The following is a 17,393-nucleotide window of genomic DNA, read 5'->3' on the forward strand; positions in this document are numbered from 1 at the left end:
ACAAGGAAAGGATGAGAAACTGTCACAGATCAGAGGAGACTAAGGAGATTGACAAATAAATGCATTGTTATATCCTGTGCTGAATTCTGGAACAGCTAATGGACTTTAGTGAAAAAATTATTGGTAAAATCCAGGTAAATCCTGGAGTTTAGCTAATAGTAATTATATTAATTTTCTGTTACTTCATAATCAATTCCAAAAATATATCCCTTCACAGTTCTATGGATCAGAAGTCCTGGCACAGTGGGACTAAATCCTGCACTCAGGGACTTACAGAGCTGAAATCAGGGTATCAGCCAGGCTGTGCTCCTTTCTAGAGGCTCTGAGGAAGAATACACTTCACTTGGGTTGTTGGCCAAATTTATCTGTTGCACTTGTAGGACTGAATTTCCCATTTACTTGCTGGCTGGGAGCTAGGGAACACTCTAAGGTCCTAAAGGCTCTCAGGGTCTTGCCACACAGCACCCTCCATGTTCAGAGTTAGCAAGGGAATTTTGTTCCTGTCAAATCCCTCAGACTTTGCCTCTGACTTCCCTGTCTCTGAGCTCTAGACCAAGATTTTAAGGGTTCATGTGATTAGATCAGGCCTACCCTGATAATTTCCCTTTCCTGAAGTCAACTGGTATGGATTCTTTTATTATTATTATTATTATTATTATTATTATTATTATTATTTTGATTCTCAATTGCTTCTGCAAAATCCCTTCATAGCACCACCTAGATTAGTATTTGATTGAATAACTAGGAGACAGTATGTGTATACTAGGTAGAATCATAGCATGCTGTCTACCACAGTGATGTACCAATGCTGATTTCTTAGATTTGACACAGTAATGTCAGATGATAACATTAGGGGAGACTGGATGAGGGTTATATGGAAACTCACTGTATCATCTTTGCAACTTTTTTAAATCTAAAATTATTCCAAATAAAAAGCTAGTAAAAAAAATAGTATAAAAATAGTATCCTCAAAAATCCTACTTAAATGAAATGTGTCATTTCTTGCCTGCTGGGACACAAACTGATAGAATTTCCATATTCAGCTACTATAAACAATAACAATGTATAGGATTGAGGAGCAATGAGGAACAGTAACAATCAAGGAAGCAGGAGAAGGAGGAAGAGGAAGAGAAAGAAGAAAAGGAGGTACTTGGTATAAACAATCTCATTTAATCTCTGAAACAACCAGATAGGGCGTTATTTTACTGAGTAATCTCCCGATTTTACAGATGAGGAAATTGCAGTAGAGAAGGCTACGTGACTTGTTCAAAATCACACAGTTAATAAGTGGTGGAGCTGGGAATCAAATTCAGTTAATCTGTCTCCTGAGTCCTCATTCAGAAACATTTTCCTGGGGCACCTGGGTGGCGCAGTCGGTTAAGCATCCGACTCTTGGTTTTGGATCTGGTTAGGTGGTGATCTCGGGTCATGATCTCGGGTCGTGAGATCAAGTCCCATGTAGGGCTCCACACTGAGCACGGAGTCTGCTAATGTTTCTCTCTCTCATCCCTATGCCCCTCCCTGACTCGCACTCTCTCTCTAAAATAAATAAATAAATCTTTAAGGGAAAAAAAAGAAGCATCTTCCCATTTGATCTCTCATAGTCCATGCATCTACAACATCAACCCGCTCTTTCAGCCCCTGCTCTTCCCTCGGAAATAGCTTCCAAAGAAGGTAACATAGGCATTAATTTACATTTGACCCAAATACTTCTGCAAATGTGATCCATCTCCATGGAAGCCAAAAGGATGTAGTCCTGAGCTGCCTTTGCATAAGAGAATATTTGAAACTCTAGTCATCTTAGGTGTCTTTTTGCCTGTGCACAGAGCCCAGAGCTCATTCTGATGAGTTTGTGTTTATCTGTAAACACATTCTTATACCTAGAATTTGATCAATTGCAATTATATTTCCAATGAAATCTTACCAGCTTGCCTATTTTGAAGTAGATGTGAATTATCCAATTCATTCTGAGAACAAGAAGCAAAGGATTCACTTGAAAAAATTCTTAAGTGGAAATTTTTTTAAGATTTAACTGAGATTTTTCTCTTCTTATTTTCCCTGTAATAATAGATGGTTTTCTATCTAGGCAAGAATATCAGCCAAGACTTCTATTCTCTTAAAATATGTCAGCTGTGCCATTGGCATGCCCACTATCTGCAGCAGATGAAAATATTTTTAATCAACTCCTCAAAACAACTAGGACTTCAGGCATCTCCCAAAACATTGGTCCCAAATCATAGATTCCTCAGGATTCTTCAGGTACCCAGTAAACAAAACTCAGCTTTTTTTTTTTCCTTTTTTGGTGGAACTGTGGGGAAAAAAGTGGATCAAGTTATCTCTCCATAGATACATGATAGGTAGGTAGGTAAATAGATGATCGATATCTCTATTTTTCACATCACTTGTTCTCCGTATTGATCTCATCCTCTCCTACTATATAAAGGAGAGCTTCCTACATCATGAGAAGACTAGCATTAGACTTGGGCTAATACCTAGATTATCCTATTCCAGCTAGTCACCCCCAAGAAAGCTTCTCTACCCCCATCTTTATATGAAGTCCCAGGCCACCTTCCCACCCCTAACACAGATTACTGTAGCTAAAAGATGAGTTATAATGATTGGCTAAGCCTGGACCATGTTACCTTTCAAGGGCCTTTAGTACTGTGGTTACTTGGTGCTAATGGTTAGCAACGTTGCCCAGATTGACACCAGAGAGGGCTTAACCAGCAGCTCCTCAGCTGTTTGCCAAATAGGATGTTGCTCAACTGTGTCACTTGTCTTTTTTTTTCTCCCCAAGGTCGTCTACTTGTAGACATGCCCAACTCCATTGAAGACACTTATAAAACCAAAAAAAGAGATCCTGAACATTTGGTCAAGGATGTGTGGAGTGAAGAGGCCCCATAACTGTAGCTGGTGGGCAAGCACCCATCGAGACCCTGAACCACAACTATGGTTAGTGATACCTCTGTCATATCTGTTTCCCTATCAGCACACCCCTACTTGCATTTTGAGCCACTGTATTTCTTCCTAAAGCTTTATTATTCATAACTTGGATAAATCACCTCTCTTTCTGCCTTGGCTTTTTAAGTATACTTCAGTTTATTTAGTGGCCATCAGGTGGTGATTGGAAGGAGCAGAGCTGGTTTAGCCTTCTAATACTAAGCCTTAGGAAGGTATCTGATCCCAAATGCTCAGAGATTTCGTGAATATGGATTTCTCATTCTTCAACTGATACAGTCCTTCTGCATTAGAAAAGTATCACTCAACAAAATGCCTATTAACACTCCACCCCCTTTTAAATTCCTTTAAACATCTTATATTCATGCTTCTTTTTATTCTTTATTTTATTTTTAATAAAAATTGTATATACTTAAGGTATACAACATAATTTGATACAAAAATTAAGAAAATAATTCCATTCACAATAGCATCAAGAATTGTCTAAATTCCGTGAAAAAAAGATGGGTACACTTGAATCTATCAAATATTGCTGAAAGAAAGGAAATTACTAAATAAATGGAGAGACATTTGATGTTCATGGATTGGAAAACTCAATATTGAGCAAATTGGTCCATAAGTTTAATGCCATTCCTATCAAAATCCCAATAGCTTTTTAAATAAATTGACAAGCTGATTCTAAATTTTATATGAAAATGCAGAAGACCTAGTATAACCAAAACAATTCTGAAGAGAACAAAGTACTTACTCCCTGATTTCAAAACATATTACAAAATTACAGCAATCAAGACATTGTGGTATTGTCATTTTCAGTAGGCATGTAGTTCAATAGAACAAAATTGAGACCCCAGACATAAAACCTTATATTTATGGTTAATTAATTTTTATAAAGGTACCAAGACAATTCAGTGCAGAAAGGGTTGTCTTTTTAATAAACGATACTGTGATAATTATATACCCGTAGTCAAAAAAATCATAACTTAGACCCTTAACCTTGCCCCCCCCACACACACACACACAAATGAACCATGGATTTAAATGGAAGGGTTAAAACTGTGAAACTTCTAGAAGAAAACAGGTGGAAATCTTTGTAAACTTGGATTAGGGAAAGAGTTCTCAAACACACCAAAAGCATTATCCTTCAAAGATAATATTGATATGTTAGACCCTACTTGCACTTCAAAAGACACCAGTAAACTACGAGATATTATTTTGCAACCATAGGACAGCTGAAATTTTAAAAACAGGCTATACCAAGTATTGGCAAGGATGAGTAGAAATTGGTACCCTTATACATTGCTATGGGATTGTAAAATGGTTGCAGCTACTCTGGGAAACAATTTGGCTGTTCCTCAAAATGACAAACACAAAGACACCATATGAGCCAGCAATCCCATTCATTGGTATATACCAAGAGAAATGAAAATATATGTCCACACAAAACTTGTATACAAAATGTTCATAGCAGCATTATTCATAAAAGCCAAAAAGTAGAAACAATATAAATGTTCATCAGTTGATGAATGAATAAACAAAATCTGAAATATCCATGAAATAGAATATTACTCAGCCATAAAAAGAATGAAGTATTGATTCATGCTATAACTTGGATGAAGCTTGACAACATTATGCCAAGTGAAAGAAGCCAGATGCAAAAAACTACATATTTTATTATTCCATTTATATGAAATGTCAAAGAAAAGTTTATAAAGACAGAAAACAAATCAATAGTTGCCTGGGACTGGGGGTGGGAACAGGCATAAGGAAAACTTTTTAGGATGATGGAAGTGTTCCAAAACTGGATTGTGGTGATAGATGCCCAACTGTAGAAGTTTAACAAAAATCATTGAATTGTAAACCTACAATGTGTCAATTTTATGGTAGGTAAATTATAGCTCAAAGGAGCTGTTAAAAAAATGTCAGCAATGGGATCTTGTTAAAAACTGAAAAAATAAAAGTAGATAGGCCCATAATAAAGAGCATTGGCAATAGATTGAGAGCCTCTCAAACAGCATCTTCAAGAAAATACTCTTTTGTAGTGCCCACAGCTCACTTGCAAAATAACCAGAAATATGTAAACGGGCAAAAAAGAAAGAAAACACTCTTCTAAAAGTCATTCCAGATATTTACTGTCACTTTAAAAAGTGACAGGGTACAAATAGTGATCAGCTACAATATTTAGCTTCTCAAAATCACATTTGTTTCACAATTTCAAAATGCTTACACAACTGACAACAGATAAGACATTCCATTAGAAGAGAGGGTGAAAATATGGGAATCCTCTTTGTCTGATACCTGTTTTATTTTGTTTTGACTTTAAGCTTTAATTTATGTTTTGCTAATGTGCATCTAAATTCTATGCAGTTGGCCACACTCTCTTCTGAGAAAGAAAAAAAATAACATGTCAATTGAGTAAATTATTGTTTTATTTTATTTGTGTATTATGTCATGCTATTAGAACTAGAGCAACTCCCAGAAACACTAATCCATAGTCTTCACTGAAGAGTCTGTTTCTTGCCATCAGTGCACAAAACTACAAGAGGTTGATTTACTTTCAGAAGAAATCAACAGGAGATTACTAATGAGCCTTGGTAACTCACTTTATATGTGGCACAAACAAAAGGACATTTCACTTTGAAGGAGAATTATAAACATAACACACCCTATTACAGTCATTAAATCATTGATTCTGATGGTAAGATTGGAATGCAAGCAAGTAAAACAATTTTTTTTTTAAAGACTGCGCTATTTCCATAGTCTTAATAATACTCCAACACTGGTTTTCTGCAATGACTATCCTAAGGAGAAGAAAATCTACCAAAGAAGAGGATGCTGTTGGACTCCTGGTGCTTGATGAAGAACAGGAAAGGGTGATTGCAATGAAAATGTTCACAACCCGGGGCTGAGGTGAGGGCGAAGCCCACACTGGTGGCTGCCGAAGACTCAGTGCCTTCCTCGGTTACCACCATGAAGGACCTGTGTAGGAACTTGTGTGCGTGCAGCCTGGAGGGTGAGGACATCCCGGGATAGTCAGCTCTGCACACGCTGAAGGCTTCTCGCATCCCCATGGCTGCCAAGACAGCCTCCAGATCGTAACCATCCTCCACTTCAAACCAGGGCAAGTGCAAGGTCACGTTCCTTTCTTCCATATGCCCTGGGCTCGTCCACTCTATTAGTTTTTCTGGAGTTATTTGATCTATAACCTATTAAGAAAAAAAGGAGGGGAAGGTGGTATGGTTATCAATACAAAGCTGAAACACTGTAACACTGATTTGTATCAATTAGAAATTATTTATTTTATGGGGCGCCTGGGTGGCTCAGTTGGTTAAGCGACTGCCTTCGGCTCAGGTCATGATCCTGGAGTCCCGGGATCGAGTCCCGCATCCGGCTCTCTGCTCGACAGGGAGTCTGCTTCTCCCTCTGACCCTCCTCCCTCTAATGCTCTCTGTCTCTCATTCTCTCTCTCTCAAATAAATAAATAAAATCTTTAAAAAAAAGAAATTATTTATTTTAATAATGAATAAAAGTAGAAATTTTATTTCACTAGACTCTTGTCTTTATATAGCAGGCACTTGTCTTATACTTCTTTAATTATCTGTGTATATGTGAAAACTCAATAGTATTAAATGAATCTTTAAAGATGAGAAATAAGTTCTTATTCTATCCATCTAATACATATCATTTTTTACTATTCCCCTGTAGTCTTTTATGAATATATGATATATAATTTATATATATTAAGTTGTATATTTATATGAATTATATATAATTAAAATGCTATAATTAATATAATTTATATTATATAATATATATATTTACATAGTTGCAATCACAGTGAATGTCCATGTTACTTGTTTTAATGTAAACTTTTTCACAAATCTGTATCTCTCCTGAATATCTTCAAACTGATAGATAATAAGTCCATCGAGCTGATAAATTTTGCCAAATATTCATCCATTCACTTTACAGTCATCTCGTATGTATCCAGCATGATAGATGCTGATAGATACTGTGGATCCCAAAATAACAATTATGATGATGATGATGAATTTCAAACTATGTATCCTAGTGTATTTAATGCAGAAATTACTGATTTCACTCAGAAAGGCAATTTTTTTCTTTTGAATTATTTCTCTAAGGCAATTCCCACAACTGGGATTTGGGGGTCAGAGTATGAATATTCTTAAAGCTTTCATACATATCGCCATTTTGCCGTCCCAAAGTTTTCCAGCGTATAATGCTACTAGAGATGTTTCACAGCAGCAGAACGCAATCTAGTACTACAATAATATAATATCTATCATTTACTGAGTACTTCCATGTACTGGATCCATTCTAGGAGATATCTTAGTCTAAGTTTAAATCAAAGGGACTAAGTCAAGGGGTTCAAGATTAAAGGTCTTATGGATTTGGGATGATTATTATGTGTCGATGTGGGTTCATCCTTGCTTTAAAAAAAAAAAATTACCATTCTGTTAAGTGATGTTGATTATGAGGGAAGCTGTGTATGTGTAGGGCCGGGGGATACATGGGAAATCTCTGTACCTTTCTCTCGATTTTGCTGTAAACCTAAAACTGCTCCAAAAAAAATAAAATCTTTAAAAAGAAATTAAAGGCCCAAGAAAGAAATTCAGGAGGTCTAATAGCCTGCTGAACAGGATGCAAAATTTGCTGTATGTGCAAATGCAATTTTCTGGGAAAAAGAAATAGAGATCAACCATAGAGATCATACCATTTCTCAGAATGGCAGCTGATCTTTAGAACTCCCATATGACCTTAAATGTTCATTTTAGCTCATCCCCAAATATTTTAGTTATTGGTTGTTTTCAATAAACCTGATATCATCTAATGTTCCTCTTTAGACATCCATCTATAGTTGCTGCACAGAATGAGAAATATTTTCTGCTTGGCACTGCCAGACACCAGCTCCCTAACAGAAGCCCTGTTTCCAGGCTTACCCAGAAACAAGCTTTGGGATGCAGAGCCTCAGGAAATGAAAGCAAGATTGGGGGAGATGCAAGGTTTTACCTTCTCCAGACCATCTATGTCATTGGGCAGCAACACAAACATGCTTAGGTCGTTGTTCTTATATGGAATCCCCAGGAGCTGGGCTTGCAAGTCCTCCAGGAAAGTGAAGCTAAAGGAATGGCACTCGGTCATCATTGGCACAGATTTGCTTGTACTCTGCAACAAAGCACCAGGGCATGCCATGTCAAAAGAGGCATAAGACAACCAAGTTAGCTCACCAAGGTAATTAGCTCAACACAAAACAATGCTAAAGATCAGAGCTTCAGAGTCAACTTTGCTATCTACCATGGACATTTGCTCAAATATGACTTTAGATGTTACATTCCATGTGTAAACACATCACATAAATAAATTAAGGACCATACCTTATTCAGCCAAAATTCCTCCTCCTTGGTATTTTCTTTCTTAAACTCCCTGTCCCATTGCCCTTTAAAATAAACTATGTTCACCAGCACCAGCTTGGTGAAGCTGTTTAGAGAACCATCTGGAAACAGGTCCTTGATTTTTTCTGCAAACAAACAACAACAACAAAATTGGCCTATCTTCAAAACCACAAGTGCTATGCATGGCAGATACGATGCAGATGGACTTGACTCATCATTAAAAACTCAGCCAGGTCAGCACCTGAAGGCCTTGCCGACAAAAGGTTTGCTGGCAGAATCGTAGGGAGGTTCTCACTTTGCCCATTGCCCGTTTATCCCATTGGATAAATTGAGGAGTGATGGTTAAGAGTTCAAGCTCTGAGATCAGATTGCCTCTGTGAGCATCCAGTTTTGCCTCTTACGGGTTGAGGAACCTCGGGCAAGTTATTTAAGCTCGCTGTGCCTCAGTTTCCAAATCTGTAAAACAGGAATAAAACCTGCCTCATAGAGTTATTGCAAGGAGTAGATGACTTAATATGTGTAAAACACTTGTAATGTTATCTGGCTCATAGGAAGCATTCAGTAAGTGTTAGCTGTTATTATTTTTACCCATTTGATATCGTTACCACCCAAAACTTAGAGATTTTTATATTATTGGAAAAGGAGCTAATGTTTTTGTCTCTGGGTTTAGCCTATCCCACACTGAATACTGCCTTCAATCAGCCCTTTGATAGGCCCTCTTTTTTCCTGCTCTTCCAAATTTTATTTCATTTTTTGGACTAAGTTTGAAGACCAAAAAATGCATTGTGAAATAATAATGTCTTCCTGATAAGTGGAATTAAAAAAAAAATGTATTTCTGAAACTCTAACACTAAAGTATCCGCTATTGCTCCCCAAAGTGTATTTCCATATTAATAGTCCTGTCTGGTATTTCCTGTGCATTTGCCTCCTACTAGGGGATAAGGAGGGAGGATGAAGTGAGGGCTCTGTCAAGTTCTCTGCTGTGAATGGGGCTGAAAGTTGTAATCATCCCGGCATGACGCTCAAGTGGAGCTGAAGCCTGGGCAGCCCCAGCTGTAGGTAGTAAAGCAGGTCTTAATGGGAGGAGACTGAATGTTTCTCACTTGACAAAGAGAAAGGAACCACTCTGTGACATTTCCACTTATGGACCCAGACTCAGAAAGGAAGGATCTGATATAAAGGAAAAGATGTGAACCCAACAGAGACATTAGTCCAGTTTCAGGAGCCCCAAAGATATCGTGAACCACAGTCATGTGCAAGTCCGTCTCCACTATGTTTTTCCATGAAGTTGGCTTCCTGTGGTCCCTCTCTGGTGCCCCTTGGCTCTCTCCCATTTGCTGAGACCATTCCACCAACTGTAGAATCTTTTCCCACTCCTCATGCCCAGTGCTGCCCTTCTAACCCTGAAAAATTTATCTCAAGTCTGCACCCCCCAAAAGCTTGTGCACCCTGGTCCCACATGCAGTGTCAAGCTCAGGTCTTCTCTCAGAGCAGGTACTCAAGAAGTGTTTTCTGTTAAATGACCAATCCATACTCTACCATTTGTTTGGCTTTCGACCCAGGAATTAATCTTCTTTCGACTTTCATCTGCTGCATTTACAAAATCAACAGGTTCCAGAGAAGCATGGTAATATTTTTCCACATAATCTAAGTATTTCTTTAGGAGAAACAGAGAAGGAATAGAAAGAGGATGAAAATTCAATCTATCCATTTCCTACATCTCTAAATAAATGTGTCTCTACATTAAGATGACTAATATTGTTAGCAGGGAATTTTAGGACCTGGGCAAATCACTTTGAGTACTTCCATGTCCATTTTTTGCAGGTGCAATAGGCTTAAGGCAAAACCCAGAATTAGACTGCCAGAATTAAAAAGAAGCTCCCAAAGGGTCTGGATGTCTGGAGAACAGGCAGGGGAACACACCCAGTGATGTGGGCTGAGCCAGAGAGTCAGCTTAGGCAGCATGCCTCCAGGACCCACCGTCCTAAAAGGGCCATTGGCCATTCATTAATACCACTCACAGATGTGGTGGACTCAGCAAAACTTACTTGAAGGAAGAGGTATGTCTTTTCTCCAAATAGCCTGTTGGCTATTTTTAGTTCATAATCATTAGTGGGTTTGCCTATCTCATCCAAAAACTCTTGGAATTGGTGATGTATCTCTTCTGTCTTGTCAATCTTCAAAATCAAAACAAGAGATATGTTATATATGTATTATGTGCTGTATTCTTACAATGAAGTAAGCTTAAGAAAAGCAAATGTTATTAGGAAAATCATAAGGAAGAGAAAATACATTTACAGTACTGTGTTCTATTTATCCAAAGAAAATCCTATCTAAGTGGATCTGTGCTGTTCAACCCCATGTTATTCAAGTGTCAACTGCGCATGAACATCAATGACTGGGGATTTCAAGGCCAGTGGGGTCAGGTCCCACTCTCTCTGTACAACAGTATGAAATGGGCCAATGTACACTGCTAAGTGGAACAGATATTGCTATAATCCCTTTGGCAAGCAATTGGTTAATATTTAATGAAGTCAAACATACATAAGCCCTACCTCCCACATATGTACTAGAGACCAGTAATGTCCCATAGAAATATAATGCATGTGAACCACATTTATATAATCTTAAATTTTCTAGTAACTACATTCTTAAAAGTAAAAAGAAACAGATGAAATGAAATTTAATATTATATTTTATCAAACCAAATCTATCTAAAACATCATTTCAATGTAACTATAATACATAACTACATATTAAGTATTATAAATTATTTCAACAAAAATAACATATAAAAATTAACAAGATATTTTACATCTGTGACATAAAAAAAAAAATGTATATTTGGTTTCTTTCTCCAATTCCTAACAGAGCTCGTAAGCCTTGTGATTTGCTGAGTGATAGGGGTACCAGGAGCATCTTTTGTTTTAATATTTGCTCTTTGATCCCAGTTCCTGACACAGAACTCCTAAATCCGTTGTAATTTCCTGGTATAGGAGCATCTTTTGTTCTAATGAAACAACTATCGGTGGGATCCTGAACAGCTTCAAGGTGAGGGCTGGTCTCCGGAAAAGACCAAACCATAATTAGAAGCTTAGAATTTTCAGCCCCATCTCCCATCCTCCAGGGAAAGGAGAGGGGCCGGAGATAGAGCTAATAGTTGATCATGCCTATATGATAAAGCTTTCATAAAATTTCCTGAACTACAGTGTTTAATGAGCTTCTGGGTTGGTGAACACATCCATGTGCTAGGGGGGTGGTGCACTCCAAAGTCCACAGTGACAGAAGCTCTTGCTCTTGGGACAATTTGAGATCTCACCCTATATATCTCTTCATCTGGCTGTTGATTTGCATCCTTTACAGTAAACTAGTGTTTCCCTGAGTTCTGTGGGCCATTATAGCAAATTAGCAAACCTAAGTAGGATGTAATAGGATCCTCTGATTTGTAGCCAAGTCGGACAGAAGTGTGGGTGATCTGGGAACTCACTTCCTTGCAATTGGCATCTGAAGTAGGGCAAGTCTCGTGGAATGCAGCCCTTAATGTTTGGGGTCTGCTCTGACTCCAGGCAGTTAATGTCACAATTGTTTAACATGAGGGTGAAAAACCGACATTTGGTGTCAGAAGTGTTGTGAGTAGTAAAGCAGTTTTCCTTCAACAACTCTTGAAATCATCAAGCCCTCATACCTAAATCTTGAAATTCAATTTTTAAAAGCAAGGTTCAGAATACCCTGAATTCATGTGATAATCAAATGTACATCTGGCATGTCTTTGGGCAGCTCATTCTACTCATCTGTTTTCTCATCGATTAAGCAAGGAGATTAGGGGCGCCTGGGTGGCTCGGTCGGTTAAGCGTCTGCCTTTGGCTCAGGTCATGATCCCAGGGTCCTGGGATCGAGTCCCACATCAGGTTCCCTGCTCAGCGGAGAGCCTGCTTCTCCCTCTCCCTCTGCCTTCCTCTCTGCCTACTTGTGCTCTCTATCTCTCTGTTAAATAAATAAATAAAATCTTTAAAAAAAAAAAAAAGAAAGAAAGAAAGAAAGGAGATCAGAGTAGACGGCCTCCAAGACAGGCCCCAGTCCTAATATCCTTTCAGTCAGTAATTCTATTCTTCTTTGTACCTCCGTGACTCACAGAAAAGTCCTGAGGTATGGACAGAGCTGCTATGCAGAGCCGTACACGTTGTGCCCAGCACAAAGCTGAAATTCAGTCCTCATCCCCATCACCAAGCCAGGAGTGGGCACCTGTCCAAGGGGGTGTCCTTTTTTCTAATTCCCACAAAGATTCTGTACAGGCTACTATGCTTAGGAGGGAGAAGGCTCTGAAAGCAACAGTGCTCCTTGACTGAGTGGACAGTGGAGGAGCTGTCTGACCCAACGCTGTTGCACAAACTTCGTGAGGAAGCCTGACTCTCCACATACGCCACTGAGCCAACCAGACAACCTGACCGTGTGGGATTGTGAAATGAACAGCTCATACTGCTGGGTGACTGGAGCCATGATTTTATGAGCGTCTGGGAGTGAGCTATGACTACTGTCAGGCAGATGTGCCCCTCCTGAGAGTTCTAACCATCTCCAGATGCTAGAGCCCTGACCTATGAACTTCCCCATGTTTGAGCAGATTGTCCTTTAGGTAAGGAATACTACAACCCTAGAGCTGGAAGAGACCCTAAGAAGTCAGTGGTCTTGTGCTAATATATTTTTAAAATGAAGTATCAGCAAGGGGGCTTAAAATAAAAATGGAACGTAGTAATAGTATTGCCTACTACCACCGCCATTATTACTGGGTGAGTCACCAGTGTGTTCCAGATGCCCCACTGGACACTTCATGGAGGCTCAAAGAAAATAACTTGCCCAAAGTAGCATGGCTGTTACATGACTGAGTCGGGATTTGAACTCAAATCTGTTTAACTCCTAAACCCATTCACTCTGCCACGGGGACTTTTCAGTCTATGGGCACCTACATCAGAGTGGTAATGTGCTTTAAAGTTAAAGTCTCCTAAGGGTGTGTGGGTGGCTCAGTCGGTTGAGCGTCTGACCCTTAGTTTCAGCTCGGGTCATGATCTCAGAATCCTGAGATCACGCCCCGCTTGGGAGGTTCTTTCCCTCCCTCTCCCTCTCCCCTGGCTCGTGCTCTCTCTCCCCCTCTCTAAAGTAGATAAATACATCTTTTTTGAAAAGTCTCCTCTTAATATTAAGGGTTTATTATTATATAATACTAGCAACCCTACTTGGCTGCGGTGATTGCAATTGCCTAAAATAAGTATGAACTATTAGCTCTCCTACACATTTTCCCAGGGAGCCCACATCAACAAAGCAGCCATCCTGAAGGTTTCAACACCTGTCTCCTCACCATTTTTTCCTCGGTCTTGATTCTTGAGCTCTCTGCATCTTTTTCAGAGAAAAGCATCTGGAAGGGACAGAAAATAGTATGGTTGTGGTCAGAATAGAGAAACCCTCACACAGAATCAGTAAAATGTTTAAGAAATCTCAGTGGCAAACAGGTAACATGTCTCTCCTTTGCAAAATCATGCAAAGGTCTCAACTGCCCATTGATCTCACCTACAGTGGTTTAGCCATTCGTGTACTGATCTTTGATGTGTCATTTATAGCCTAGTGGGGATTATGCAACTTCTTCCAGTAGGTTCTGTTCTTCATGCTCTATCTTTAATTATGAAGTTAATGACTTTGGACAAGTCCATTCAGCCCCCACTCAAAGGAATTTCAAGCACCAAGAAGCAGATGGCATGGCGATATTTGGAGAAGGAGGAGGACTTCCCTGACAGATCTGAAGTTGCTCTGTGTCTTCATATGCATTCTCTGTTTCCCGGCCCCATTTCAGGGTAATGCTGGAGGGCAGCCGCCAGAGACGAGCCCATGCTGGACAGCAACAGGAGGCTCCTTACCTTCTGTAACTGGACCGCAGTGGCTCCCCGGGCCTCCAGGACGAGCATGCCAATGGCAGCTGAAATGCCCACAGGGGAAAAGAAGATGTTGCCATCATGTATTTTATTCAGCTTTCGGAAGAGATTAAACCCAAACTGAGTGTATGCTGCAGTGGGTGAATCCATGAAGATTCCAGCAAGATCTAGAACAACAACAACAATCAAAACCAAACGAGAACATTTCACTTGTTTGAATTCCTTTATGTCACAGGAGCCCTTCCTGCTTCTCTTTCTCTCCCTGCATTGATTCAGAAAATAGAGATTGTCACCCTCCCAGGGAAAACTCACTGCTGTCTGCTTCTCCCCCTTTCCTTGGCCTTCTCTGGACAGGAGACGTGAATCAATCTGACAGCATACGGTGTTTCTGTTCTCATTTCCCCAGGCAGTGGGGTTAATGCCTAAATGGTTTCCTTCTCTCTTGTTCTCTGCCAGAGCCTGCCTGTATCTGCCCGCTGCCTCGTCCTGTGCCAATCTTCCCCCGGCAGGCCCAGTCCTTGCCTGTTCCTGTCTAGCTGTCCAGCTACTGGCCCATGATCAGGCCAGGGGAAGGCCTAGGAATCCCTGCTGACCTCAGGTCCAAGCAGTGTTCCAGCCTTAAAATAATAAAGCCAACAGCTGCTCCTTCTCTGATACTTTCTATTTCTCAACTGATTCGAGATCTAGTGCAGCGAGTGGCCGGGTACATTAATTCTCTTAAACCCCGATCCCTAACTGCATGAAAACTTGACTCAGCGCTGAATTCTCCCTGAAGGGCAAAGATATATCTCTTTGCCATGGATTATTAAGTAGGGGAGAGAGTGTTTTCTTTTCTACACTTTTCTATATTGTTTCAGGCTCATACCATGAGTTCATGTTACTTTTGTTATCTCACACAAAAAGAAATAATTTTAAGAGCAATTAATATTTACCAAAATAAGCAAATAAGACACATTTTATATTTTCCTCCCCAGCAGCTATGTTATAACTAGTTTATAAAGGCTTCCAGAAAAATCCTAAAATAAGAATGAGATTAATTAATGCAGAATAAAATTTTTTGCAAGCCTAAATACTTTGAAGGGGTTTGGCCATCAAGGGCCCATCCCTGCTAAGGCATTCTACATCTGCTGTTAAAACTTCCATTTCAACCCCAAGTTGCCTTGCAGGGATTCCTTGCAAGTTAACTGAGAAATAGAATGAATTAACTTACTGTCAAACAAGATGATGATACATTGTCACTATATGGCTGTGTAGGCTCTGTATTAAATAAAACCAGCCCAAGGAAAACTATGCATAACAAAAGTACTTCTTTCAAATCAGCAAACATCAGTGTTCTTAAAAAACAGAAGTCTCTTAAGTTGAAGCCGAAGAAAAAACTTACCTGGTTTTTGGAGACAGAGGTGGCTGGGCAAAGAAGCAGGAAGCATGCGTAACATAAGTTGTTGAGATCTTTAATTTATAGCACTCTCTGCGCCTCTCCCTAGTCATTATCGTTGCATCTCCAGTGAAACAACCTTTGGTTTCTCAATGACTATTTCCCTAATAAAAATTAACATGCAAGGTTTTTGACAAAACTGAGGATCGGATTTCCTATTTCTTCCACTCGTGGCCATGAAGGTATGCATTTGTTGTCAGTAATTGTTCTGTGAACTCAAAAAGGGTGCACCTTAAGACATAGAGGAATAGAGTTTAAATTCTAACTTCTCCAAAATCCCTTACAAAGGGTTTTGGAGGCCCAAGCATAAAAAGATAAAAATCAACCAGACAGGAAAATAAGACTAAAAGCAGGAGCTCCACCCAGGACCCAAGTGGCTGAGTCAAACGAATTTTGACCCAGGTGGAGAGACTGTGAAAGGGCCTTCATCCCCAATGATCTTGGGGATCCTCTGGAAAGAATTGTTCAGAACACTGTTTCTCCATCTTAGATACAAATAAAAAGGATGCCCAGACAACTTAAGTGAGCATTTTCTAGGATGAGAATCAGATATCAGAATTTTTATCACCCCAGCCAAGGTTGGAAACCACTGGCTTATAGGCTTATAGCCTGACGAAGATCTGATTTAATGAATACTTTACTTACCATGGATGAGCAGGGCTATGTCCTGACAAGCCCAGTCTCTGCAATAAAGTTAACTTAGCAGTTGCATTATTTTGAGATGTCAAATGCGAAGAAGAATGAAAGAAAACTATCTTGCTAGAAAAGAAGCAGAAGAAGTAGTGAGAAAAGTTTGGGCAGACAGCTAGCCCCGCCCCCCCCACACACACACACACCACTCTTGTTCTCAAGCATTCTTTCCATGAATTATGAAATCCCTCATTTTAGTTGACTCTGTAAACACTTGGTGAGAGTCTACTATGTACCAAACACTGGGCTAAGGACCAATAACTCATAAACATCCAACAAGCTCGCCGATTTCAGGAAAACAACACTATTTCAAAAAAAAAAAACTCAATAAAAAATACATCTCCAAATTCCAGTTTTTCCTGCTAATCCTGAGGCATCCCTACCATCTCTACTGGTCCATTAAAGAAACAGTGCTTGCTACTAGGTATTTATCCAAAGGATACAAGCATAGTGATTTGAAGGGACACATGCACCCCAATGTTTATGGTAGCAATGTCCACAATTACCAAAATATGGAAAGAGCTCAGATGTCCATCGACAGATGAATGGATAAATAAGATGTGGTATATATGTACGATGGAATATTACTCAGCCATCAAAAAGAATGAAATCTTGCCATTTGCAACAGTGTGGATGGAACTAGAGGGTAATATGCTAAGCAAAATAAGTCAATCAGAGAAAGACAAATACCATATAATTTCAATCATATGTAGAATTTAAGGACTAAAACAGATGAACAAAGGGGAAGGGAAGGAAAAATAAAATAAGAGGAAAACAGAGTGGGAGGAAAACTATAGAGACTCTTAACTACAGAGAACAAACTGAGGGTTCCTGGAGGGGAGGTTGGTGGGAGGGATGAGGTATCTGGGTGATGGGCATTAAGGAGGGCACCTGATGTAATGAGCACTGGGTGTTATATGCAAATGATGAATCACTGAATTCTACCTCTGAAAATAATTATACACTATATGTTAATTAAAT

At 39.4% G+C, this 17,393-nt stretch overlaps 1 protein-coding gene across 1 annotated transcript; it reads right to left on the reverse strand.

Annotated features, from left to right (window-relative positions):
• Window positions 1–4,474: 4,474 nt before the first annotated feature.
• SERPINB13 (serpin family B member 13) lies at window positions 4,475–15,852 on the reverse strand. The gene is made up of 8 exons (XM_021686151.2): window positions 15,669–15,852; window positions 14,273–14,454; window positions 13,720–13,776; window positions 10,418–10,546; window positions 9,909–10,026; window positions 8,352–8,494; window positions 7,987–8,142; window positions 4,475–6,161 (listed from the first exon to the last, which is right to left on the reverse strand). Exons 1-8 carry the CDS (start codon window positions 15,721–15,723, stop codon window positions 5,757–5,759), a joined length of 1,245 nt encoding a protein of 414 aa, XP_021541826.1. The 5' UTR covers window positions 15,724–15,852; the 3' UTR covers window positions 4,475–5,756.
• Window positions 15,853–17,393: the final 1,541 nt, after the last annotated feature.

Source organism: Neomonachus schauinslandi, chromosome 14 (genome assembly GCF_002201575.2).
Source record: "Neomonachus schauinslandi chromosome 14, ASM220157v2, whole genome shotgun sequence".
Taxonomy (NCBI): domain Eukaryota; kingdom Metazoa; phylum Chordata; class Mammalia; order Carnivora; family Phocidae; genus Neomonachus; species Neomonachus schauinslandi.

Coding starts and splice junctions, on each gene's coding strand:
- SERPINB13 (XM_021686151.2), bottom strand. CDS start 15,723: ATGTTACGCATGCTTCCTGCTTCTTTGCCCAGCCACCTCTGTCTCCAA. Junction 10,547..13,719: donor TCAAGACCGAGGAAAAAATG/GTGAGGAGACAG, acceptor TTGATTTTGAAG/ATTGACAAGACAGAAGAGAT. Junction 8,495..9,908: donor GGTCGAAAGCCAAACAAATG/GTAGAGTATGGA, acceptor GTTTGTTTGCAG/AAAAAATCAAGGACCTGTTT.